Below are 25,981 nucleotides of genomic sequence, written 5' to 3'. Positions count from 1 at the left end.
GTATCTGGGTCTTCCTCGTTCACCACGTCGTCGAGAATTGGATCTTGGGTCTGATCTTGCTCTAGGCTCGCTACCCGTGTCAGGCGAGGCAGAAGTTCGTGGATCAACCGAGATGTCTGGTTATGCAGGGCTCTCAGATTCGCATGCGCCCTATTCCCCATCACATGCTTCACACTCCCCGAGTCCGCAGGCTGTTGAACCTCTTGACCGAAATGAAAACTCATCTTTCACCTATCCTGATTACTCTCCTCCGTCGCCGTCTTTTCCGTCTGCTTCTCAAGCGATGCAACCTGGGGTTGAATCTCTAGTTGGAGTAAGCAGGTCCCATCCCGAGTATAGCCCGTACTCGCCATCCTATGATCCTGTTATTCCAACAGCAGAAGCTCGCCTGGAACCTGCAGGACAGGGCGTAAATGATCCGATAGACCATGCTCCTTATTCTCCATCGTACGCTCCAGTGTCCGCATCTGAGCATGAAGACACTGAAACTGTGGTCCATGAGGGTGGAAATCATGTGGAGTATGTTCCATATTCACCCTCTTACGTGCCTGCATCGTTGTCGCCCCCAGGTCCTTCAAGTGAACCATTGATCCAGGAAGAAAATCCTCATGTCCCCTATATCCCAGTTAGTCCATCTGACCAGACTCACCATGGCCAGTCTAGTGGGTTGGTACCTGAAGTAACAGGGTTTGGTGCAGAACAGGTAACTGCACAGGGTAGAGATACTCCAGTTGGGGATGGTTCTTTGCAGCGAGAGCTTCTTCAATATCCAGAGTTTCGTATCCGGAGATTGATTGAGTTGAGCCGCAGATGGGGGGTTAGGAGGTTCAGATCCACAGTTCCTTACAATCTCAGTCCTAACCTAGATGCAATTTCCTCAGAGAGCCATGCTTTTCGCACTATGGCAACAACTGAGGAATCTAATGAAGCAAATGGTGAGAATGAGAAAACAAGTTTGGAAGGCAGTGCTGCTCAGGATATCAAAGACGGAACGAAGGAACAAAGTAGTGGAACCACGAGTTTTGATTGCAATATCTGTTTGGATGTGGCTAAGGAGCCAGTGGTTACTTCTTGTGGTCATTTATTTTGTTGGCCTTGTTTGTATCAGTGGTTGTATCTTCACTGTGACCATAAGGAGTGCCCTGTATGTAAAGGGGAGGTGATTGAATCAAAAATAATTCCTATTTATGGGCGAGGGAACTCTGAGATGGGGGTTGAACAGAAGGAGCAGGAAGTGGGGAATTCAAATTTGAAGATCCCTCCTAGGCCCCGTGGACACCGTTTTGAGAGTTTAAGGCAACAGATAAGAAGACCACTATCCCGAAGACTGGAAGAAATTGGCTCATGGAGGCTTATTTTTGGTGAAGAAACACACAGTGGAAATAGAGAAGGGCAAGAGGAGCCAAGCACACAGAGGATTGTTGATGGGGTTAGACGTAGCCGTAGAATTGCCAGGTTTATGGAAACTCAGCGGTTTCATATGGGGGATGGTTTGGAAAGTAGATTCAACTTGAGGGGAAATGAAACATCTAGAAATGCTATTGAGATGGCTTTAAACTACACACAAAGTGGTAACTTGCCTCCTGAAGGGCTTCATGGGAGTGAATCAAGAAGTACACCGCCTGCTATTGCACGACATGGAATTAGCTTCTGGCCTGGGCATCCTTTTTACAGTGTTCCTATTTCTGAGAGATTGGCTGCTCTAGCTGCTGATGTTGCAGGGAGGATACAAGACAGTAGTAACCATTCTGGTGCCTCAGCATCTGTGGATCCACAGGATTCCAATGCTAATGTTCAAAGCACCAGAGAAGCAACAGTTGCTGCAGATCAAGTTTCTGCTTCAAGCACAATGGCTGTGATACAGGGTGATGCTGGGGTTCCTGTTGACGCCCCGTCAGAGCCGAACAGTGGGAGTTCTTCTCGTAGCTTCAGACGAAGAAGGAGAAATAGTGTGTCTGGATCTCTAGATGTAGATGGAGGTGTTCATCATGTGCGTAAAAGGAGAAGACTAAACTAAATTTGAATTTTATTACAGAATAACAATATCCAAATAAAATTCTTAGCTCTTTTGTTTGTGATATGGGTACATGAGTTGTCTTCTAGAGGATGTACCATAAATTAGTTTCAAATGATACTGTATGATGTTGTTGATCAATGTAATTGCATTTCATTTTCATCTTGGTTATTCTTATTGTCCTGTACTGTGGGCATAGTTCATTCTACATTATACACTGATAATCTAATAAAAAAGTTTTACCAAGGTAGATGGGAAAATGATTGATGCCAGGTAATGGTAAAAGCTCATGGCACTGCAAGAACACATTTAAGGAGTTAAGGGTGTAAACAAGATAGATGGAAGTTGATTATGCTTGGATGTACAGATCAGCAACCATTTTTTATGATGCACCATCCAAACAGGGGGTAAATAGAGGCCACTTATCTTGGGAAGGGTTGGGAACTGAAATCTAATTTTGAAATTTGGGTTTGGTGGCAGTAATCATCCAAAGTTGGGACTGCAAGACTGTTTGTATACACAAATTATTCTTTATTTTAATCAATAAAGCCATCAGTTACTCTAACTATAAGTGATAGATGTTTTTTCTTTTTTGACTTTTTAATAAAAATTTTATTAAAAAGATCACAAAGGATACATATTACAAGATCCCACAAAGAGGCGTGAGGTGCCACCTCTAAACTGTATCAACAAGCTTACAATTGAGCCCGAAAAATCTGATTCCTATATACCCCGTGTTTAGCTAAAGAATCTGCAAATCCATTTGTCAATCCAACTAAAAGTGATAGATGTTAAGTGATAAATGTTTGAGCATGGTGGTTTGTAGAAGATAACGGAGAAAGCAACATCAGGAAGCTCCAGCTCTGAGGACCCTGCCTCAGCTTTGATGCCTCAGATTTGAGAATCTAGTTTTATTGCATTTTCTTTTCTTTGTGCTGCTGATTTTTTTCCCATTGAAATATTGAATAGGGAATGACTAATGGAATCAAAGATAGAGGGATGGCAGAGTCTCTGCTATGTTTGAAAAAATCAACAGATTAGCCAGTTGTAAGATCACATCCTCCACTTCAATCGACATTAATATCTTTTTGTTTGATAATTAAAACAACAGATCTTATTTTTTAAAATCAGTTTTCTTTTCCTGGATATGATGGTCAACGATTGAGTATATTATTAAAATTTCAACTAAATACTTCTGTTTTTCTTTGCTCCTACTTATTGAAATATTGTAGTAGTGAAAAATGAGGTCCCTTCATACCCTAATTTTCACTGGACAGACTTGGAAAATTGTTTCTTCAATTTTTTGCACCTTACTTCAATATTCTTTGCCTTTATTGTATTTCCTCTAAAGAATTCCATGAGCAGTGAAGGCCAAGATGTTCTATGGTGTTGCTGTTGTGGCAATGATTATCCATACAGTTATGAAGCTTCCAATCCAGAAATGGCTCCAAAGCTTTCCATTTTGTTAAAAAGCTAATTGTTTAAATAACTGAACATTTATTCCATTTACTCTTTTGTGTACCAAGTATTTTCTTAATATAACTAATAAGATTATGAGACATCTTTTTCCATTGGGACCATTGTTTGTTATGATGGTAAAATCTCAGGCTGACAAGTGGATAACACCACAGGTCTAGAAGTTGTTACTTCATACTAAAAATGCTAAGGTTAGGTCCATGTCCGTTCTATCCCTCCCAAGACCCCAGATATCCAGGACCAGCATTGGGTAATAGCCTTCTTCAGACATCCTTTGCCATCTTACTGGATATACAATTGATAGTAATTCTGATAGCTTTACATTGGCTAGATTTTTTTTTGATATTCGTGATTCAATGTTTTTGTTTTGTTTTACGTTATATAATTTCTTGCCTTAAATTTATTTATTTATTTCTCTCCTATTTGTTTCCAAATGAAAATTCAAAAAGCCTTATTTGGAATCATTACAAATCCAAGGTGAAAGGAAAATGATTAAATACTATAAAGCTAGGCTATTTAAATCCTTGATGAAATTTTAATTTCCAATGAATATGTAGAGGATAGAAGGAAACGTGTTGAAAAGATATGAACTGTAATCTAGAAAAGGTTCACGACAAGATAGGCTTACAAATTTCTTGACCTTATTAGCATATAAGAATGCTATCCAATTCACCTGTGCTAAGACACTGTTAGAACTAAAGCTAATTTTTTTTTTTTTTTCCTGTGGTAGCTTTTATATTAATGTGTTTGTAGTCCTTGTTTAATTTACTTCTAACCAAAATAATAAATGTAGCATAAAAAGATAATTTTGCCTTTCACCATTTATAGAATTTAGGTACCTTGGAAAGCAAGGTACCTATCTAAAGGTGGTAAGGTAACTCTCATTAAAAGTGTTCTGCTAAGCCTTCCTGCATATTACATGTCCTGTTTCCAGTTCCTTCAAAGATTGTTGAGAGACGAGAGAAGAAGATGAAAGATTGTTAAGCCTGTGGTGGAATGGAAATCACTAGCAAGTCAGGGATTGAAACTGAACTTTGATGGGAGCTCTTTAGGCAATCCAAGCCTGATACAAATTGGGGAGTCATTAGGGATGAAGCGGTGCTATCAAGTCGATGTATTCAGGTCTCATTTGAGTTGGAGGTTTTGTTAAAGCTTAAGTAATGGCGCATTGCTACAAGGGGTGAGGATAGCTAAGAAACTTGGGTTTCAATAAGTGAAGCTGGAGGGAGATTCTAAATTAGTCATTTCATGGCTAAATAGCAACATTCCAGGAGCTTGGATTTATAGGCAAACAATGATGGAAATTGATACACTAGCCAAGGAAGTGGGAGCTACATTTAGATGGATTGGGAGGACGACAAATGTAATGGTAGATTTTTTGGCCAAGCAAGTGTTTCACAGGGAACAGCTGTTTCGGGATGAATTGTAATTGGGTTGAAACTGGAAAACCAGAATGGGTGGCTGGGTTAACATTCCAGCTCTGTTATTCTTTCTCACGTTTTAATTTAATGAAATTTTCTGTTAATAAAAAAAAAGATGTGGCCCTTTCTTGATGTCCTAAAAGCCATCTGCTCACTTTTGAGTATAGATTTCAGGTGTTCCTTCTCTGTAACTAGTGGTAATGGTTGTTATTGTCTGTAGATCTATACCCTAAACCTTATCCTCCTATGACTTTTCTTACAAAATTATGGTAGGTGGTTTATAAGAAGGGCAAGTACCTTCAACTCAAACTCATTTCAAAGTGGGAATTCTTGGATGCTTTCCTCTCTATGTTTTTGAGTGGCCTGTATTGATTTTTTATTCCTACACTGTTCAGAGGTTGAAAAAGTTACAATTGCTTATTCCATCGGTCTTGAAGTTCCTTTTAATCTGCATGACATTCTTTCACTCCACGAGATCTTGGGATTTGTTCCTTTCGGCCATGCTGACAAATTATTATGGATGTGCGCATGTCTTATGCTACTTTGTGGAGCATTCGGAAGAAGGAAATTGATTTTTTTTTTTATAACATGTTTTGAATGAGAATATTGTAGGTTTGAATTTTAGGTGTGTCCAGGAGTTGGATCTATCTGTCACTAACATGTTAGTGTCCGACACCAATATGTCCAAGTTTTTAGTGTCAATATGGGTTCGTTGGGGTAAATAGAAGGATATTGGTAACAAAATTGATATGTTATTTTAATGGTATCTCTGATGATTTAATCTTTTAAGGACTGGTTCTTTGCTGGAACAGAGTCTTGAGCTATTGTTGTTTGTGCCAAAGGTCTAAAGAATTTGAGTCCATGAACTCCTTGTTGTCTCGGTTCTTGAAAGTTTTGTGGAGATCTTGCCATGTTGGGCCTACTTTTCAATCCTTCATAAAATTGTCTCAATATCAGTAACAAGTTGAATAACAAGTGCAAAATGCATGTAAGAGGAGAGAGAGAGGATAAAGTGTGTGTGTGGGGGGGGGGGGGGGGATGAATTAGATTTTTCATGTGGTGTTCTGGACGTGAAGCCATTGGCATTATATAGTAACAATAGTGATACAAAGGGTATTTTAAAGTGGTGGTGGGTTGGTTGAAAAATCCTGAAGATGCTATATGGCGCTATAAGAATGAAATGAAAAAATTCAGTTGATTGATAAGGAATATGTTGGTCACGGTACAGTGGGTGGGGAGATCAACAAATACTTTGTCAGATGTGTTAGCCAAGCAAGGGGTAAATAGGGAAGAATTGTTTTGGACTCAGCTGTGATTCCTGTATTTCTTTCCTAGTTTACTTGTAAGATTCAAGGAGGGGCTGCAGCTTGCACCTCTCCCTGGGATGTTGTATGAATTCACAACTCTAAATCAGTTTCTGAATTAATAAATTTATTATTATTCATAAAAAAAAATTGAGACATGGCAGTTCAAGGGGTAGAGCAGGGTAGGCAAATTGATGTGGGATGTATGTCTTTGGGCAATCTGAAGGGAGAGAAACAGTCAAGAGAGCATGTGCAGGAAGTTGTGCAAGAGATTGTTGATGTCGTGCAAAGATTGTTGAGGTCGTGTCCTATGATTGGCTGTACATGAAGTCCGAACTCCAAAAAGACAACAATTACAAAGGCATTGCATTAGTACCGTACCAAAAAGCTGCCACTGTTTTGGCCAATGAATCAGCCATTTCATTCAGTTCGAATCCATCTGAAAGGGCAAGAGAAGGGAGCTGAGAGATCTTGGATTTTATTCAGCAGATAGGCCAATCTCCAAGGACCAACCTTCGGATTGGAGGCCCACCCAATTTCTAGAGTCACCCTCCACTACCGTAGGGGTGGAAAGAAATCTTGCAGATTTCTAAGGGCAATGTCTGAAAAACAACTGAAAACAATTCTTACAGATCCCCTTGAAAAATCTCTAAACTGCTTGCTGATTAGTGTTTAATAGTTGATAAGATTCAAGTGTCAGTTCGGTGAGCAACTGAGGTTTCTCAATAATAATAGATGAAGGAACATGCTTGCAGTTGACACCACTTACATGGGTGAGGTAGATGCTGACAACGGTGGTGGTGGTGATGATGGTAGTTGAATGCGCTTTGCTACTTATTTAATTTTAATTATTGTCATGGAATTCGTTAGTTCTCAATCCAAATTTCAGAAATGGCTTGGCCTGTATTATGGATATTGCAGTTGACTAAAACTGGCAGTTTTCTTCGAACTGAATAAGATTTGAGACGCTTGACAGGCTTGCAGTCATGGGATTGATTGTGGGTAGGATTTTTTAGATTGGCAAGATTCTGTCGATGGACTGAAAACATTTCTTATTTTTTGTAGAATTGTTTCCTTCTTTTTCAATGTATAGTTTAATCTTCCCCGTCTAGTGATGGGAAATATAATATTTGCCCATAATTATTTTTTTAGGCTTAGTTTGGTAGGAGTACAAAAGTAAATATGCAGAGTGCCTTATATTTTATATTAGTTTCTATGTATTGCCCTGTACACATTTGTATTTGTACTCTTTTTTGGAAAGAGTGCAAATACAAATATCTACAATGAAATGTAGGTTTAGAAGTACAAAATACAAGGCTTTATATTGTACATATTTGTATATACACTCTTTCCAAACTGAGCCTTAATTTTTATTCAGGTGGTGGGATTTTAGTCATGGAACATGGCACAAGCCAAGCCTTGGGTTTTGTAAATCTTTACACTATTTTTGGTTTAGAAATATAAAATACAAGGCTTTGTACTATACTATACATATTACATATTTGCATTTGCACTCTCTCCGAACTGAGCCTTAATTTATATTCAGGTAGTGGTATTTTAGTCATGGAACATGACTAAATGTTTTATATACCTTTACACTGTTTTTGGTTATGAAGAAAGTGAGAGAGAACAAAATAGAAAAAGAAAGAGAAGAAAATAAAGCTTTCTTTCACGTGAAAGGAGGGGTATTATGGTAATCACGCATGAAAAACATAAGAATGCTCGACCAAACCCTAACCCCCAACCATTTCTGTCTTTCTCCTGTTTTGTTTTCTTCCTAACAACTCTTTCAATGGCACAAACTCCTATCGGTGGTTGGTCTCTCGGGTAAGGTTCCATCTCTCACCTCCGTAGTGTCTTTTTCTTACTTCTTATTATTTCAGTTTTGTCTTTCAAAAATGCCATAACTCTTCTTCTATTTCCAGATTTTTTTTCTTCTTCTTTGTTCTCTGTTTCAAGGGTTACAATTTCAATTCCAAGGCTTGCAATTTATGAGTCTTGTCTGTCTTCACTTGTCTCTCAGTTCTTAACCAGTTATTCTTCAGTGGCAAGCAATCTCAAACGAAACGGTTACTCTTTTTTCATAAATAATCACTCGGACAGAGAGGTTACTCTTCAGCAACAATAATCAATATAGACAGCTCAGCTTCTGATTCGTATGAGATCCTAAGCAATCAATCAATCTATGATCTAGGTTTGAATAACTTTCTAGGATTGGGAGGCTGAAGAGCTTGTGGAAGAAACACAACAGCAGAACGTCAGGTGGAATCCACTCAATCAGGAAAAGCAAGAGTATGCCCTTGCAGCCTGGGAAATATGTTATGGAAATAGACCTGTTCACGGATTGGGTCAGGTTTTATCTCTTTATCTACAGAAAATGTTCAGGCCGACTGAATCCGGTCCAACCTTTGGGCTTAGATCTTGAGCCCGAGCCTAGCCCTTATATAAGGCCCAAAACTCGAGCCCAAAGCCTAATCTATACATAAAATGTCCTATTCTTGGTGTAATTTAATAAACTGATATTATATTAATTTAGTAATAATTTAATAAATTAATTTATATTTTCTGAACAGTAAATTAATATTTGATAATAACTTTATAAATAAATACATATTATATATAAATAAAATATATTTCTATTATATGTAATAGTATCGGGTCAGGCTTATTTGAGAAAGTCCGAGCCTGATCCAAAAAATAATTGGGCCTGGTATTTAAAGCCCAAGCCCGCGGGTTTTAAATTTTGTCCAAACCCAAAAAAATAATTTTTGTTCATGTTGGGAGGAGATTAAATCAAACTATAATTTTGTGTATGGAGGGTCATTTGTACATTCTTTGCTCATAAGATAACTCATCGTATATGTTTATTTTAATGGCAATATGAAAAATGTCTTTAATAATGTTTTGACCAAATTTTTACATTTATCTTATTATTAAGAAACAATCACCAATTAATCTATTAATTATTAATGCAATGTGGTAATCAATTGATGGCTGACTCATTGGTGTGTTAGTTGGTTTATTCCAAAAGGGGACGGGGAAGTTATTAGTGATGCATACCCAAAAAAGAGTAAATTATAAAGACTCCCTTGTACTATGACTAAGAGACAAAGACCCCTTTTGTTAACTCAGTTAACAAAAGGTATAATTTGATGAAAATACCCTCTATAAATCAAATTAATATTTTCAAAATGACGAAAATAGAAACTCACCCATTATTTGTTGTTTTCGAATAAATTTCACATTTGTCATAAACACTGCCTGAAATCATCTGTGTCCTTTCACCGTCGGAGAAACGAGTGTCATCATCGCTGGAGAAGATCTTGTCACCATTGTTGGAGAAGAAGATCTATTTTCGCCGTCTCACGGTCACGGCTACAGGAATAGCTGGTTATTCCACTCGGCAAGCTCGACCATCGTACGGGGTGTGGTCGATGTTCTTGCCTTCTCGGGCTCCCAGAGTCCCAGTGACCGTCTTGCCGTTACCCAACCAATGGAACGTAGTCAGGTTGAACATTGGCCAAAAATGTTTGACCAGTGGAGTGTTTGCGTCATAAAATCAAGGAGCGAAAATAAAATGAGCCAATCATATTTATGAATGGAGGTTTATCTGATGAAGGGATGAATTTGTTAGATGGATGTGGGTTACGTCGTTACGTCGCTGTGGTTCGCAAGAAATGCTTTTAATTTTTCAAAATAAGAAATGATTACAGACGGGAACATATACAGATATACTGTAATTTGGGCGTAGTGACAATTTCAAGTGCCACAACCAAATTCAACCCTTCTATCCTATTAATACATCTATATCATAATATCAAGGTTCAAAGCATCGACCACACTGCTTTTGAAAACCTCAATAAAATTTGCAAGCGCCATGGCCAAAATTAACCCCACTCCATGGACGTCCTCATTCTCGCAATGCATGAATTTAATTCTCTTCAGAACAAGGTTTTATCCCTTTTAGCATCACTTGGTTTGTAATTCTATGGTAAAGATGCTGCAAAATTAGGTCAAATAGCATCTTCCTCTGCACCAGTTTTTACTTTGCTGGATTGAAACATCTGTATATATTCTCAATATGGTTCTATCATTTTTGTCCCCATAAAAAGAATAATATAATAGCAAATTAAGGGAGTGTTCCATAATATGGATGAGAAATTGGTGGGTGTGGACTGGTCCACACCACATCCTGTGGTAGGGTTTTTTATTTTATGTATTTCATATATATTTTATGGGAGAGTAATGATAAAAATATTAAAAAAATTAATATTTAAATAATGAAGAAAGAGTGGAGAAGGAGAACTATCAGACTTGTGTTAGAATTAACATTAAATTTTATTAATAAAATATTAAACATTTAAAAATTAAAAATTATTAAAAGATAAAATGAGAACAATTGGACCAGTGTAACATGGGTGCGTCACACTGAAACATTCCCACAAACTATCCTCCACACCATAGTGTGGACCATCCACGAGAAAATACTATGATCTATAAATGATAAATTGGGTTGTGGCCTGCCCATATCCACACTATTTTGTGGATGGGGACTGTCCACACATAACAAAACACCATATCTTACTATGGACAGGACTAAAACGGTCTCATCCATGGTATTTACACACTATCAAATGCCACCTAAGTAAATCGGAATGAGCTACGGTGAAATGGTTATGCCATAAAGCTTTTGGCGATATATAGAGTGATAGACATCATCACCGTTAAGCAAAGTAAACATTTCATGTAGAATACATGTGCAAACAATTTGTGGCAAATAAGAAACTATGGAGGCTTATTCATATTGTGTAACAAAATTGAGCTAATCACTTTTAGGGGTGGCAATTTGTCACCCAACCCATTGAACCCACCCAACTCATCCAGTATCTAACCCACCCAATCCGTCCATTTACTTGGCAGATTGGAAATGGTTGACACCCATTGGGTCAATTTAAATGGGTTGAATCGGGTTGGGTTGTGGATAACCATTGATTAGTCACTAAAGATGCAAGTATTAATTCCTTAGCCATTTTTTTATTTTCTTCATTTGAGTGAAATAATTTATAATTAATGTATATTAATTATTGACTAAAATTAGTTTTGACTCGAATCAACACATTTCACCTTAATTGACATAAATCCAAATCAACCTGATCCAACTTTGGACCAGTTCAATTCGGTCTAAATATGAATAGATCCGATCACCTCGGTTTGCTTCGCTTGGGTTGGTCAGCCCAAGTCTAAACCCAACCCGATCCGACCATACAAATATGGGTTGACCCGAATATGAACAGAGTCGGATGGTTTGGTTTGACCTAGACTCAGTCCGATCCGACCCGAAATTCAGCCCGCTTGCTTCAACTCGGTTTGGATCACCTAGTTCAACCCGCCGTACAACCCGACCCAAAATTGGACTAGCCCGATTGACTTCCCTTGACTAGAGGTGTAAAGTGGGTCGTGTGGGCCGGCATGCCATGGCATGTGGGCGGCCCGCGCAAAGTGTGGGATGTGTCGTGCTGGCCCGTGAGCCATCACAAGTCGTGCTGCCCTCCCTAGTGAAAATTTTAGGGGTTGACCCGACATGGTCCAGGCCCGTGCGGGCCCGTGGGCCAAGCCTTGGGCCAAGTCGGGTCGTGCACCGGGCCAAAGCTATTTATTTAAAAAAATTGATAAAAAACTTAAAATTTTAATTTTATATGAATTTTGTGTATACAATAATTAAATAAATTAGTATAATAAAATTAAAAAAAATATTTATTTTATTAGTATATTATATAAATATCTATATATAAATAATATATATGGATTGTGCCGGCTTGCGTGCTGCGAGCGGCACAATCCGCAGACCATCGTGCCAAGTCGATCCAAGTTCATGTCGAGCCGGGCCAGGTCGCGGACCCATGCGTAACCTGACATGGGCTGATCCAAGTCAATTTGCAATTGATTGAACCGGTCCAGTCTGGTTCGATCGGACTATTTTGAATCCAAATGGTTCAACCACTCTTGATGTGATTAGCTCGAAGACAATCCAATTAGATAGTTCAAGTTGGCCTGACCAGTTTGAACCTAAGTGGTTCGGTCAAACCCAAAACCCGAACATAGTCAAATGGCTTCGCCACTTGTGTATAAAAAATAACATGCATGTAATGTGATTTGAACCTTCACCACTTGTGTAAATAACAACTATTATTACCACCAAGCTATGACCAACTTATTTGTCAAATGAGAGTTAGTTTTTTGTTTTAAGTACATAAATATAAAATTAATGGGTTTAGGCAGGTTGGATTGGGTCAAGGCGGGTTTGGGTTGAACCCAACCTATTTAATTTTATATAACTAGGTCATTAATGGATTAGCGGGTTAGATGAATTGAGTTGAAGCTCAAAACAAAGCAAAGCAAACCCAACCCAACCAGCCCAATTGCCATTGCTAGTCACTTTTACCAATCATATCCAACAATAGGAATAACCTATTGTACATTTTAGGGTTAAGTACTCTGCAACCCAATGCAAAATTCTGAATGACAGCTCCCCAGAAATTTCCACAAAATTCTGCCCTGGACTGATCAGTCATTCTCCCTATCTTTTAAAGCCATTTGGAATATTACAGGTTATAGAAAAATATTAATACATATATTTTGTGGAAAAGAGCAGAAGGTTCGCCCAAGTAAACATTTCTATGACTGATCTGCTGGTTCCCAATTCTAACGGTCCAACAACCATCCGGTCCAGTTACACTGAAACAACTAGTCGGAGATATCAGAGTCCGTCATTTTTTTAGGGACGAGATAGAAGACAGACCTTCACCCGTTATTGCTCTCTTTATACAGATAACATCAATAAGATTGTAAGAACCATGGCCAAAACCAACCCCGCCCCATGGGCCTCATTCTCGCAATGCATGAATTTCATTGATTCTCTTCAGAACTAGGTTTTAGCCCTTTTAGGCAGGTAGCACTTGGTTGGTATTCTTTGGTATATAGTGCTGCAAAATTAGGTCAAACAGCACCCTCCTCTACATCAGCTTTTACTTTCCTGGATTGAAACAGTTTGTTACCATTAAATTCTTGCATTCTACACTCTTTGTGTTCCTCATAACTAATGTTTCAATCTAAGAGTCCGTTTGGTTCACGATTGGAATCGGAATTCTTTGGAATCAGAATCGGAATGGCCTATTTTGCTTGAATGTTTGATCCAGACTGGAAATGGAGTTGGATTCTAATTTATGCTGTTTGGTTCATTAAGAGGCAGGAATCAGAATCAGCCATGATTTCCAATTTTGACCCTAATAAAAATAAAAAAGCAAAAAATGCTTGAAAATATCAAAAAAATGTAGAAATTTTGCAAAAAAAAAATGTAGAAATTTTGCAAGAAAAATACAGAAATTACAACAATTTTGCAGAAATTTCAGAAAATGCATGAAAATACTAGAAAATTTTGCAAGAAATTGCATGAAAATATCAGGAATTTTGCAAAAATAGAAAAAATTGCAGGAAATGCAGAAAGTACAACAATTTTGCAGAAAATTATAGAAATTACAGAAAGTTTGTAGGAAATTGTAGAAAATTGCATGAAAATACCTGAAATTTTGCAGAAATTGCAGAAAATTTCATGAAAATCAGAAAAATACAGAAATTACAATAGTTTTGCGGAAAAATTCAGAAAACAAAATACATGAAAATATCAGGGATTTTGCAGAAATTGTAAGAAAATGCAAGGAGACATATTCACAGCATTTAAGTGGGGAAAATGGGGCTAAGAGTGGAGCATTACAAACTTTCTCAAAGAAGTAATTTAACATCAAGGTTCAAAATTTATGGAAAAAATTAAAAATTTTGCACTATATAAAGTTCTTTACGGGGGAAAACGGGTCCTGGAGTGGAACATTACAAACTTTGTTCATTCTTTCTAACTAGTTAAAACAAAAGCACTATGAAGGTGCTAATTCCTAATGAAACATCTAGGCATTAATGTCAGGAGAACCTATGTGTTTATTTCAATGTTATCTTTGTTCAACATTCTTTTTATTGATTCTAGACATCTTTGATTATTGATTTTTTTTTTCTTTTGAAATTAGCACATGGTTATTTTATTTGCTTCTATTATGAACTATTTCAGTTACATGAAGGGGAATAATACAATTATCTTGGCCCAATAAATGTCAAGTGTTCCTCTATCACAGATTGTATTAATGAATCGCATCTAGGTGACTATCTAAATCCTTACTATGAAAAGAACTATTTCAGGTATTTAACAGACACAAAGACAGTAATCTGAATACTATTGCAAATGATTACCGAATGTAAAAATTCATAATAGTTGGTGACAAAAAAGCTTCAGGATCAAGGCATTTAATGTTTGAATAACAAAATTCCACAGATTTAGGAGTAGAGCATTACAAACTTTGTTCATGCTTTCTAAGAAGTTAAAACTTCTGAAATTCAAATGTCAAGATTCAAATAACTCATAATAAATTATAATCATTTCTAATACTTGTTTTTTTTTTTTTTGAATTTTGTACTAAAAGAACAAAAAAATACTAGTGAAACATAGGATTAATATATATAGTGAAAGTTGAGTTAAGATCTAAAATCGAGAAATTCTATGAGGTTTTAAGGGATGGGAAGAAGGTTGGGTTAGGCCCAACACTTCAGGTTAGGGTTGAAGGAATTTAGTTAGGGTTAGGGGTTTAAAACTTCGGGTTGGGCTAAGTTTAGCCTCAATCCGACTTAACCCGATCTGACTTACAGCCTTAAGAAAACGTATAAAATATTACAACGACGAACTTCTCATCTTTTTTAATGGAAGACTAATCGAAGGGGGTCTTTGTCACAGGCACCATATTAGAGGGGAGTTTTTAGAATTTAGCCCCCAAAAAATGCGATGTGGTTACTGGTTAGGTACTGGTGTAGTGGTGTGTGGAACTTCTTTCGCTAATATTATAGATTTTCGGGGATCTAATTGACTGGGGAGTGGAGACCACTTTCGCTAATATTATAGATGGCCTTGGATGTATTTATTTGCTGTGGGACCATCGTTATTGTAAGTGGATTTACGTCAAGGATCAAAGTGGGCCACAGCAGGACATGGAATGGAAGGGCATTTATATTCATTCGTGTTCACGGGGTTTTTGCACAGAGGCCGAAACCCCGTCGTAGCAGAAGCTCGATCTCTCTTTCTTGTGTTTTTTTTTTGTTCCTCCCATCTGCTTCTGTTTCGGCAAAGATGATGACCCAAGGAGGTTCTTCTTCCTCTTGTAACTCAAGATGGAATTATGATGTATTTCTGAGTTTCAGAGGAGAAGACACACGCAAGAACTTCACTGATCACCTCTACACAGCCTTGGTTCAGCGAGGGATTAACACTTTCAGAGACGATGAAGCTCTTAGGAGAGGAGAAGAAATCACGCCAGATCTTGAGAAAGCAATCGAAGAATCAAGAATTGCAATCGCTGTTCTCTCCAGAAATTATGCTTCTTCAAGATGGTGCCTGGAGGAGCTTGTGAAGATCCTGGAGTGCCGGAAGACAAAGGGCCAGTGGGTTATACCTCTTTTTTATGATGTTGATTCGTCGGATGTTAGAGAGCAAACTGGGAGTTTTGCTGAAGCATTTGCTAGACATGAAACACGTTCTGATTTGGGGGAGATTACTGAGAAGGTGAGGAGGTGGAGGGAAGCTCTTGCACAAGTGGCGGATTTGTCTGGTTTGGATCTAAAACAAGTCGCTGATGGGTAATTTCAACTAAAACTCTTCCTTGTCTCCTCATGAGGTTACATGTTAATTCTTCTCCCTTAATTGGAAGTTTTCAAATATTCTACTTTTACACGTAAATGATTGTTTGGTGAAAAAGCGCTTACAGGAAAATATAGATATTTTCAAAATGATATGGTGAGAAGGAAATAAGTGATTAAAAATAAGCCCAATATTTTGGTTTCTTTAAAATAGATTTTATTTTCAGGAATAACCACTACTAGGCTTTTTCACCAAACACACATAAATGCTTATTAGTGTGGATCCGGCCTAAAAAATAAGTGTGCATTCAAATAAGCACTTCAAAAGGGAGCTAACTGACTGTAATACAAAGTTAGGGATGCGTCTTTATGATCTTTAGAGTTACAGCCCCGATTTGAAGCAATTTGCTTTGGGGCTTGAAAGTGTTAAGCTTCAAATTGATATGTTTCAAAAAGCAATTGTTACCAAACCTTAATACTCTTTTTGGCTCATTTTTGTTGCAAACTCAAAAAATAAAAGCTTCCAAACGTGGGCGTAGTTCTTATTTGATTCCCTTATTTTGGTTTATATAATTCTATGGTTCAATTATGATGCGTAAAAGGCATGATATCAGAAAAAACTTATAATAAATCAACAGCATCATAAAAGTGGTAATCAATCAGCTGGATTTTTATCAAAATTCATATGGGTTTTGATTGGTCAAAGTCTTTTGGATATCATGTCTACATCATAATTTTTTCCCAACTCTATATCTTCCCCTTTAAAGTTCTCAAGGCTTCTGTTTCACCTAGATGGTGTTTGGGATCGATGCTATTTCTTGAGAGGCAGGCGTTTCCTCAGGAAACGGTGCTGCATAAGCATGTTGTCTTTTTAGAAAACATTTTTTTAGGTTTTTTATTTGGTACCACTGCTGTTGCTGCCACATAGGCATTTTTCAATGCCATATCAGCACACCATTGCTAGCAACAGTAGAAAAACGGGAAAACACTAAGGGGATGTTTGGAACCATGGCCATTTTTCAAAAAACGGTGCCACGTCGGATCCACATAGGCGTTTCAACAAACGCCCATGTATCTCATTGTTTGGTTCAGTCGATTATTAAAAAATCGGGTATGCCTAGAAAATTTGACGTTTCATGCATCGGTGAACCGTTTCCCCCAACGGTTGACTAATGTGTATCCTATGTGGTGCTTACCTGTAGCACATACATAAAAAATAGTGATGAAAATCATCTTACCAAACAGCATAGTGTTGCTCACTGCCTATGTGGCAGAAGCGTTTTTTTGTTAAAAACAGGTCTTGGAAGCATGGACATTTTTTCTTGAAAATCGGTCCCAAAAAGCACCCACACTTCCAAACACCATGTAAAAAGGGTGTTTTCTCAGATCACACTTTTCCCGATTTTCAAGGTGTGGTCAAAGAAAATGTTTTTCGGAAAAGCGGCCAACCAAAAAGCAGACATTTTCTCAGAAAATTGATTTCTGATGTGGAGGAAACAACGTCGATCCCAAGCACCTACCTAAAGTAAAGTTTATAGAGTTTGGTTAAAAAAAGAAACGAAGAAACGTACGCTTTTTGTATGCTTATATTTGACTTGAGTGAGTGGCTATTAAAACTAGTAACCTACATCTTAAATATTTTATGGATTGTTTCAACTGATGCATGCTCTTTGTGCTTCCTCTTCTATTTGAATCATAATTATATTTGACAGGTACCAATCAAAGTTTATTGAAAGAGTTGTTGAAGAGGTCATCACTAAGTTAAATCCAAGACACTTCGATATTGCAGTATACCCAGTTGGAATAGATTCTCGTGTGAAACGCATGACTAGATTATTAGATGTGTCATCAGATGATGTTCGTATTATAGGGGTCTGTGGTATGGGTGGTATAGGTAAGACAACCATCACCAAAGCCTTCTATAACCTTACTTTTGATAAATTCAAAGCTATCAGCTTTCTTCAAAATGTTAGAGAAGTTTCTCAGAAACCCAATGGTCTAGTTTCTTTACAAGAACAGCTTCTCTCTGACATCTTAATGACAAAAAACCTAAATATAAGCAGTGTTGATAAGGGGATCACTGTGATCCAAGAAAGACTGCGCAGTAAAAGGGTTCTTATTATTCTTGATGACGTGAATCATCGAAATCAATTAAACGCATTAGCTAGGAGTCGTAATTGGTTTGGTGGAGGAAGTAGAATCATCATAACAACTAGAGATATGCACTTGCTGGAGTTACTTAAAGTGGATAAAATATATGAAGTTGATGCATTGAATGATGAGGAATCTCTTCAGCTTTTCAGTTGGCATGCCTTTGCAGATGATCATTCTAAAGAAGACTATGTAGATCTCTCAAAATGCATTGCAAGTCAAACTCAAGGTCTTCCCTTAGCTCTTGTTGTTCTGGGTTCTTCTTTATTTGGCAAAAGCACATCAGAATGGAAAAGTGCTTTTGAAAAGTTAAAAGTGATTCCTAATGGTGAAATTATGGATATACTTAAAATAAGTTATGATGCACTAAGTGATGATGAAGAGAAAGATATGTTTCTTGATATCGCATTTTTCTTCATTCGAATGGACAAAGACTATGTGAATAAAATACTTGAAGGTTGTTATGGTTTCTCCCCAGAGGATGTAATCAGTAATCTTGTAAGTAAGTCTCTTGTAAGAATCGATAAAATGAATAGATTGGAGATGCATGATCTTCTTCGTGACATGGGGAAGAAAATTGTTCATGACAAGTTTCCAAGAGAGCCTGAGAAGCGCAGCAGACTATGGCTTCAGAAAGATGTCTACGATGTTCTGAAAAACTATATGGTAAGAGCTGTTACATTGACCTTTTATAATAATAGTGCATTTCACTGGTAAAAAAATAAAAAAAAAAGTTTGAGAAAGAAGTTATCTCTATATATTTATGGATATTTTAAACTTTATTTATATAATGCATGCATGTATCTACATTATTATTGTCTTTGTGCCTTGAGTTCTTTATTGCGACTCATTTCATGACCTACTCTGAATCAAGTTGAGAAAAACCCAAAGGTAAAATTTCATAATGATTTGTGGTAGAAGCATAGGGCGTAGCCCACCACTAATCACCTGTCCTGTGGCAGTGTGGACCCAATCCATATTAGCTGCCCAAAGTCACAGCCTTTCTAAAGTTCACCATCGAGAAGTTGCTTATAATTTGTTTGATCAATAACTGCGGCTTTCATTAAATTATAAAATTAAAAGGTCTGTAAATATAAATATGCAAAGAATGAGAGATAAACCAGTTTATCTCTCCCTTGCTTAGCTAATGCATCTGCCATAGAGTTGGAGGTTTGCTTAACCCAAATTAATTTCACTCCCATATCCTTTGCCAGCCATTTGAATTCTTTTTTCTCATTGTTGTACATCCATAATTTCATGTCTATTTAGTAACCACCCCACTACTAATTTTAAATCTACTTTAATAATTAGTTTCTTTATATTCAATCGATTTGCGCTTTTTACACCTTCCATCATTGTAATAATTTCATCCCTAAGGGAGTCTCCCTCACCTATTGATCCAGAGAAGAGGGCAATTACCTTCCCTTCCTCATCCCTAATCACCCCTCCAATTCTTAAAATTCCAAGATTTCCAAGGCTATTCCCATCAAAACTGAGTTTTATGAATCCTCTCTCCGGTGGTGCCCATGAAGGATGGGTGATACTCTTATTGCAAGAAGAATCAGCCACTTCCTTCTATTTTCTAGTAATGTCATCCACTGTAACATGTGAAAAACATGACAATGGCCTATAATCAAAATGGACTCAATTAAGGTCTCTAAATTTATCTCCTTCTCTAAGAATATTCTGGAGTTCCTTTCTTTTCATATTGTCCAAATAATTGCGGCTCTTACATATCTCCACATGTATCTTCCCTTCTTTGGCCACTCAAAGGTTGTTTGAGCAAAAGGGCTTGGAACATCAGCCAGAGGGGTCCACCTACACCCAAACAAAGAGAGAAACAAATCAAATTCTCACAATTGGCCTTGCACATAATACACCAATTAGGTCTATGCCTTTGAAACAAATCGCAGGTGTTGATTCTCACAAGAACAATTTCTCAACAAAAGCTGCTACTCTAGGTGGAATAGACTTGCACCACACCTCCTTTGCAGCAAAAGGGCTCAAAGAGTGGGTTGTGGGCTGAGATAGTGCTTCGAAAAAGGAGGCAGAAGTAAATAGGCCAAAGGGAGAACATGTCCAGATTTGGCCATCAATTTTGGGTGGGTCAAGAAAAATTCCTTCAAGCAATTGAATTCAGGAAAACATAAGGAATGTCAGAGTCCCTTACACCTCTTCTAAATCCCAAGTCCCGGTTGAAGCTATTTCTTGAGTTTGGGGGAGCTGTGAAGTTAGAGGTAGGTTCATTATGTATTGAGGATAATGCAAATAGAGAGGGAAATTGGTCCTATAGTGGTGAGGTCCCTAGTCAAACTTGTACCTACAATTTGGTACGATCCCCAAAACACAGATCACACTTGACATAAGTTAAAAATAATGGTAGCACTGCGTTGATGGCCTTCTAAGGAGAAGCTTAATTTGTCATAGTTGACACTCCAGCATCTCATTCGTTGTCCAAGGAGAAGCTCAGTTTTGCACATAACCTATCTCTTTCTTAAGGCATCCTCCACAGCCACTTCCGCAACAAAGCTAGATTCCTGATTTAAATATTTCCTAATCCTATCCTCCCTTCACTTTTGCTTTTGCTAACTACTTTCCACTTAACTTGATGGTCCCTCTTTTCTTCCTCCAGTTCCCATAAAATGGCTCTCATCAACTTTTGAATTCTTTTGCTAACTCCTTGTGGGATCTTAAAGACTAAGAGATAGTACACAAGGAGGTTAGCTAATGTCAACTTGATTAGGCTTATCCTTCCTCTAAGAGATAAATAACCCCTTTTCCAATAGGCTAGCTTTTTTGAAAATCTTTCTACTACAGGATTCCAAAAGCATGCCTCTTTAGGATTGGCTCCAAAGGGTAAGCCTAAGTACTTCAGGGGCCACTAAGACAGATTGCAGCCCAAAATTGTTGCATATTCTAACAAATCTCCATCTTCCATATTAATCCTTACTATACAACTCTTACCAAAATTTACCTTTATGTTTGTCATTCATTCAAAGAGTTGTACCGTTGTGTTCAAATTCCGAACCTCATCTAAATCTTCACCTTCACAAAACAAGATGGTATCATTTGCAAATTGCAGGTGAATAATCGATACTCTGCCTCTTCCCACTCTCCACCCTTTTACAAATTGTCTCACACCTGCCCTAATCATCAGTCTACTAAGAATCTCTGCAATGAGTGTAAAAAGGAAGGGGGGTATCTTTGTCTAATCTCTCGACTAGCCTGAAAAAAGTTCACGACTGTTTTGTTTATTAGAATAGAATAGTGGCATGTCTAGATACATCCCACACCCACTTGCACCGTCTCTCCCCAAAGCTTCATTGTTCCATTACCTCCATTTATGTTGACCAGTCCACCAAGTCATAAGCTTTCTCTGGATCATGTTTACAAATCAACCCTTTCCTCCTCTTCAACTCCTCCAAACCCTTTGGATGATCAGTTCCAAATTTTTTAGGGATCAATGCTATAAATGTGGCATTCAATCCTGGATTGATCTCATCAGTCTTGGTAGAATAACATGTGGTGAGAATAAATTTCAATTTGAAGTCTTTCTTACAAATGGATGATCTACTAACTAGGTGGTTTAATGGAGTCTAACACCATGTTTGGTTAAAATTCTGCTCCCACCATTTGAAAAATGAGTTTCAACATTGATTTTTTAAGCTAATGTATTTTAGTTCCAAAGAATCGATTCATAGAATGAGTTTTGAGACCGATAGAAGAACTAGGTTCAACAATTTTCACACTTCCAAACTTAAAAATGACTATTAGAATCATAAAATTCATCAGAGTTAATTATCTGAAACCATGCCAAATGAAGCCTTAGTGACCTAGGAATATTCTGTGTAGTGGCTCGAAGAAAAGAGTCACTTGCTCCTTTCTACAACTTTTGCACATTGAATGATTTTCAACCAAAACATTGTTGTCAAATATTCCAAATAAACCCCTTGTATGTGAACTCCAGGAACAATCAATTCCGTGGTATGCCATGCCTAATTAGGATTCTGATTTTTTTTCACTCTTTTTATGTTGACCCATTCATGAAGTAAATATTAATTTTGTGTAAATCTTCAGCCTGTGCTCATACTATTGCCATGCCTAATTAGGGTACAGGAGCAATTGAAGGCCTCATCCTGGATAACTCATCTAGATCAATAAGGGAACCATTCAAAACTGCAGCCTTTGCAAATATGCAGAGACTGAGACTGCTTCAACTCAATTATGTAGACCTCAAGGGGAGTTTTGAACATCTTTCTAAAGAGTTAAGATGGCTCTGTTGGCATGGGTTCCCTTTAAAATGTATTCCAAGCAGTTTAAATCTTGAGAATCTAGCTGTTCTTGACATGCAACACAGCAGCCTCAAACAAGTTTGGAAGAAAATCAAGGTAGCCGGTTATGAATTAATGTTTATGTCTGTCTTTTTTTTCAATATATGATTTATTCTCATTGTTTTTCTTGCAGCCACTTAAAAGTTTGAAGATAGTTGATCTCAGTCATTCTCATTACCTCACCACAACCCCGGATTTTTTAGGACTTCCCAATCTTGAAAGTCTGATTCTTAAAGGTTGTACAAGATTGGTTAAGGTTGACAATTCCATTGGACATCTTCACAAACTCAATACTTTGAATTTGAAAAACTGCAAGAAACTTAAGGATCTTCCAAGTAACGTCTTTCAATTGAAATCCCTGAAGAACCTTACTCTCTCTGGCTGTTCTGAACTTGACAAACGTTTATCCTTCTGGTCTTGGGGATCACCACCAACAAGAAGTCCTGATGCTTACAGCTCAAATCTGGTACCCATTTCTGGCTTACGCCTCCTAAAAACACTAAAACTCACTGCTTGCACTTGGTTGGAGAGTTCAATACCGAGTGAAATTGGGAGCCTACCTTCATTGGAGTTACTGGATTTAAGTTGCAACAACTTCTATAGCCTACCGGATAGCTTCCGTTGCCTTGGTAAGCTAAAGCACCTAAATTTAGAAGGATGTACGAGGTTAAAATCACTACCAGCAGAGCTTCCATCAAGCTTAGAGAAATTGTTTGCTGGTGATTGTACATCTTTGGAAAAAATATCAAATCTTGGGAATTTATCTTCACTGCAAGAATTAGACTTGTCTGGATCCAACATTTGTGACCTACCACGTGATACAAGTCTTCTTTCTTGTCTCATTACTCTGACTTTAGAAGATTGCAAAAGGCTTCGACTACCCCCAGATCTTCCGTCAAACTTAGAAGATTTGTTTGCAAAAGGTTGCACGTCCTTGGAAAGATTGCCAAATCTATCAAATATGCAGTACATATGGGCCTTGCAGTTTAATGATTGTTACAATCTAATGATTCAGAAGTTTTACATGGAAAATATCATAACCCTCTTTCAGGTCTCTCTCTCTCATATTATATATATTATATGTAAATATTATCTGATGATGGTACAGGGATCGGAAACACGTCATATCTTTCTTCCCGGGAGTGACATTCCAGATTGGTTCAGCTATTGGAGAATGGGATCTTCTGTATCTTTTCAGGTGCCTGCAGTTGTGGATTGGAAGATCGAAGGGCTTATTCTGTGTGTTATTTATGCTAAAGAAATGGATGACCATGATGGGAGTCATGCGACCTTACGTCCTTTCGTTTTTTTCAATAACAAGACAAAAGGGGTTGTCTACCGCTTCATACCATATGCCTGTGACTTACCAAAATCCAGTCAAGAACACATGTGGCTGAGCTATAAACCCTGCAATGGGATGTTGGAAGCTGGGCACCAAGTGGAGGTCACGATAGGCCGCCAAGGAGGGTTGTCAACAAACAAGTGCGGAGTTCATCTAGTGTATGATTCCAATGAGAAGGGATCAAATTTCAACCAAGTTGTTTGCATGCAAGAGAAGCCTTGTGATGATCTAACGATTACAGCTACAGGAAGATGTCAATCCTCGTTGCTTGGAGGAGAGTTGATTAACAAGGGTAAATCTGTATAGCAAATGGAAGAAAAGGGCAAAAGCAAAATGTACGTATGCTGAAGCATTACCCGCTTGAGCCCCGAGAGACATCCTCTTCTAATTGGACGAGAAAGCAAGCTCTGGGTTCCTCTTTTTCACATTTTATCAAACAGCTGGAAACGCATATGCGACAGAATCTGAATCTCACGGTCACGGCTACAGGAGTACCTGGTTCTTCCACTCGGCAAGCTCGACCATCGTACAAGATGTGGTCAATATTCTCGCCTTCTCGGGCTCCCAGAGTCCCAGTGACCGTCTTGCCGTTTGTACCCAACCAATGGAACGTAGTCAGGTTCAATATTAGCCGAAAATGTTTGACCAGTGGAGTGTGCGTCATAAAATGAGCCAATCATATTTATGAATGGAGGGTTTATCTGATGAAGCGATGAATTTGTTAGATGGATGTGGGTTACGTTGCTCTTGGGTTACCTTATATGCTATTACCCCTTTTATTTTTCAAATTAAGAAATAACTACAGCAACATATACAGTAATTTGGGCGTAGACAATTTCAAGTGCCACAACCAAATTCAACCCTTCTATCCTATTAGTACATCTATATCAAGGTTCAAAGTATCGACCAAGAAAACCTCAATAAAATTTGTAAGCGCCATGGCCAAAATTAACCCCTCCCCATGGGCGTCCTCATTCTCGCAATGCATGAATATAATTCTCTTCGGAACTAGGTTTTATCGTTTTTAGGCATCACTTGGTTTGGAATTTTTTGGTAAAGATGCTGTAAAATTTAATATTCAAGTAATGAAAAAATTGTAAATTTAATATTAATTTACAATTAATATTAAAAATTATTATTTTATTGATAATGGGAATCATTGGACCAATATAATATGGGTCCGTCACACTGAGATATTCCCACAAACTATTCACATCATAGTGTGGACCATTTACGAGAAAATACTATGGTCCGTAAATGATAAATTGGGTTGTAGCCTACCCCTATCCACACTATTTTGTGGACGGGGATTGTCCACACATAATAGAACACCATATCTTACTGTGGACAAAATTAAAACGGTCTCATCCACAATATTTACACACTACCAAACGCCACCTACCTAAATCAGAATGAGCTACGATGAAGTGGTTGTGCCATAAAGCTTTTGGCGATATATAGAATGATTGACATCATCACTGTTAAGCAAAGTAAACATTTCACGTAGAATACATGTGCAAACAATTTATGGAAAATAAGAAACTATGGAGGTTTATTCATATTGTGTAACAAAATTGAACTAATCACTTTTAGGGGTGGCAATTTGTCACCCAACCCGTTGAACCCACCTAACTCATCCAGTATCTAACCCACCCAATCTGCCCATTTACTTGGCAGGCTGGAAATGGGTTGATCACCCATTGGGTCAATTTAAATGGATTTGGCCAGGTTGGGTTGTGGATAACCATTAGGTTAGCCACTAAAGATACAAGTATTAATTCCTTAGCCTTTTTTTTATTTTCTTCATTTGAATGAAATAATTTATAATTAATGCATTAATTTTCTATTGATTATTGACTAGAATCAATACATTTCACCTTAATTAACATAAATCGAAATCAACCTGACCCGAGTTTGGATCAGTTCAATTCGGTCTAAATATGAATAGACCCGATCACCTTGGTTCACTTGGCTTGGGTTGGTCAACCCAGTCCAAATCCAACCTGATCCGACCATACAGATATGGGTCAACCCGAATCCGAACAGAGTTGGATGGTTTGGTTTGACCTAGACCTGGTTCAATCCGACCCAAAATTTATCCTGCTTACTTTAACTCGATTTGGATCACCTGGTTCAGCCAGTATTCGTATAACCCAACCCAAATTGGACCAGCCTTATTTACTTCCCTCGACCCGCTTTGCACCTATCGATTC

At 37.8% G+C, this 25,981-nt stretch overlaps 1 protein-coding gene across 2 annotated transcripts; it reads left to right on the top strand.

Annotated features, from left to right (window-relative positions):
- The first annotated feature begins 15,289 nt into the window (after positions 1 to 15,289).
- LOC104587274 (TMV resistance protein N-like) lies at positions 15,290 to 24,585 on the top strand. 2 transcript variants are annotated; one of them, XM_088895373.1, is made up of 5 exons: positions 15,290 to 15,944; positions 17,657 to 18,761; positions 22,205 to 22,483; positions 22,560 to 23,477; positions 23,535 to 24,585. In XM_088895373.1, exons 1-5 carry the CDS (start codon positions 15,439 to 15,441, stop codon positions 24,072 to 24,074), a joined length of 3,348 nt encoding a protein of 1,115 aa, XP_088751499.1. In that variant the 5' UTR covers positions 15,290 to 15,438; the 3' UTR covers positions 24,075 to 24,585. The 2 variants fall into 2 exon arrangements, with proteins under 2 accessions (XP_088751499.1, XP_010243120.1); XM_010244818.3 differs by having other exon boundaries at positions 15,291 to 15,944; positions 22,560 to 24,585.
- Positions 24,586 to 25,981: the final 1,396 nt, after the last annotated feature.

The sequence above is a fragment of the Nelumbo nucifera genome, chromosome 1, assembly GCF_055504915.1.
Source record: "Nelumbo nucifera cultivar China Antique chromosome 1, China Antique-T2T, whole genome shotgun sequence".
Classification (NCBI taxonomy): Eukaryota; Viridiplantae; Streptophyta; class Magnoliopsida; order Proteales; family Nelumbonaceae; genus Nelumbo; species Nelumbo nucifera.
This window is presented reverse-complemented; position numbering and strand designations above follow the sequence as displayed.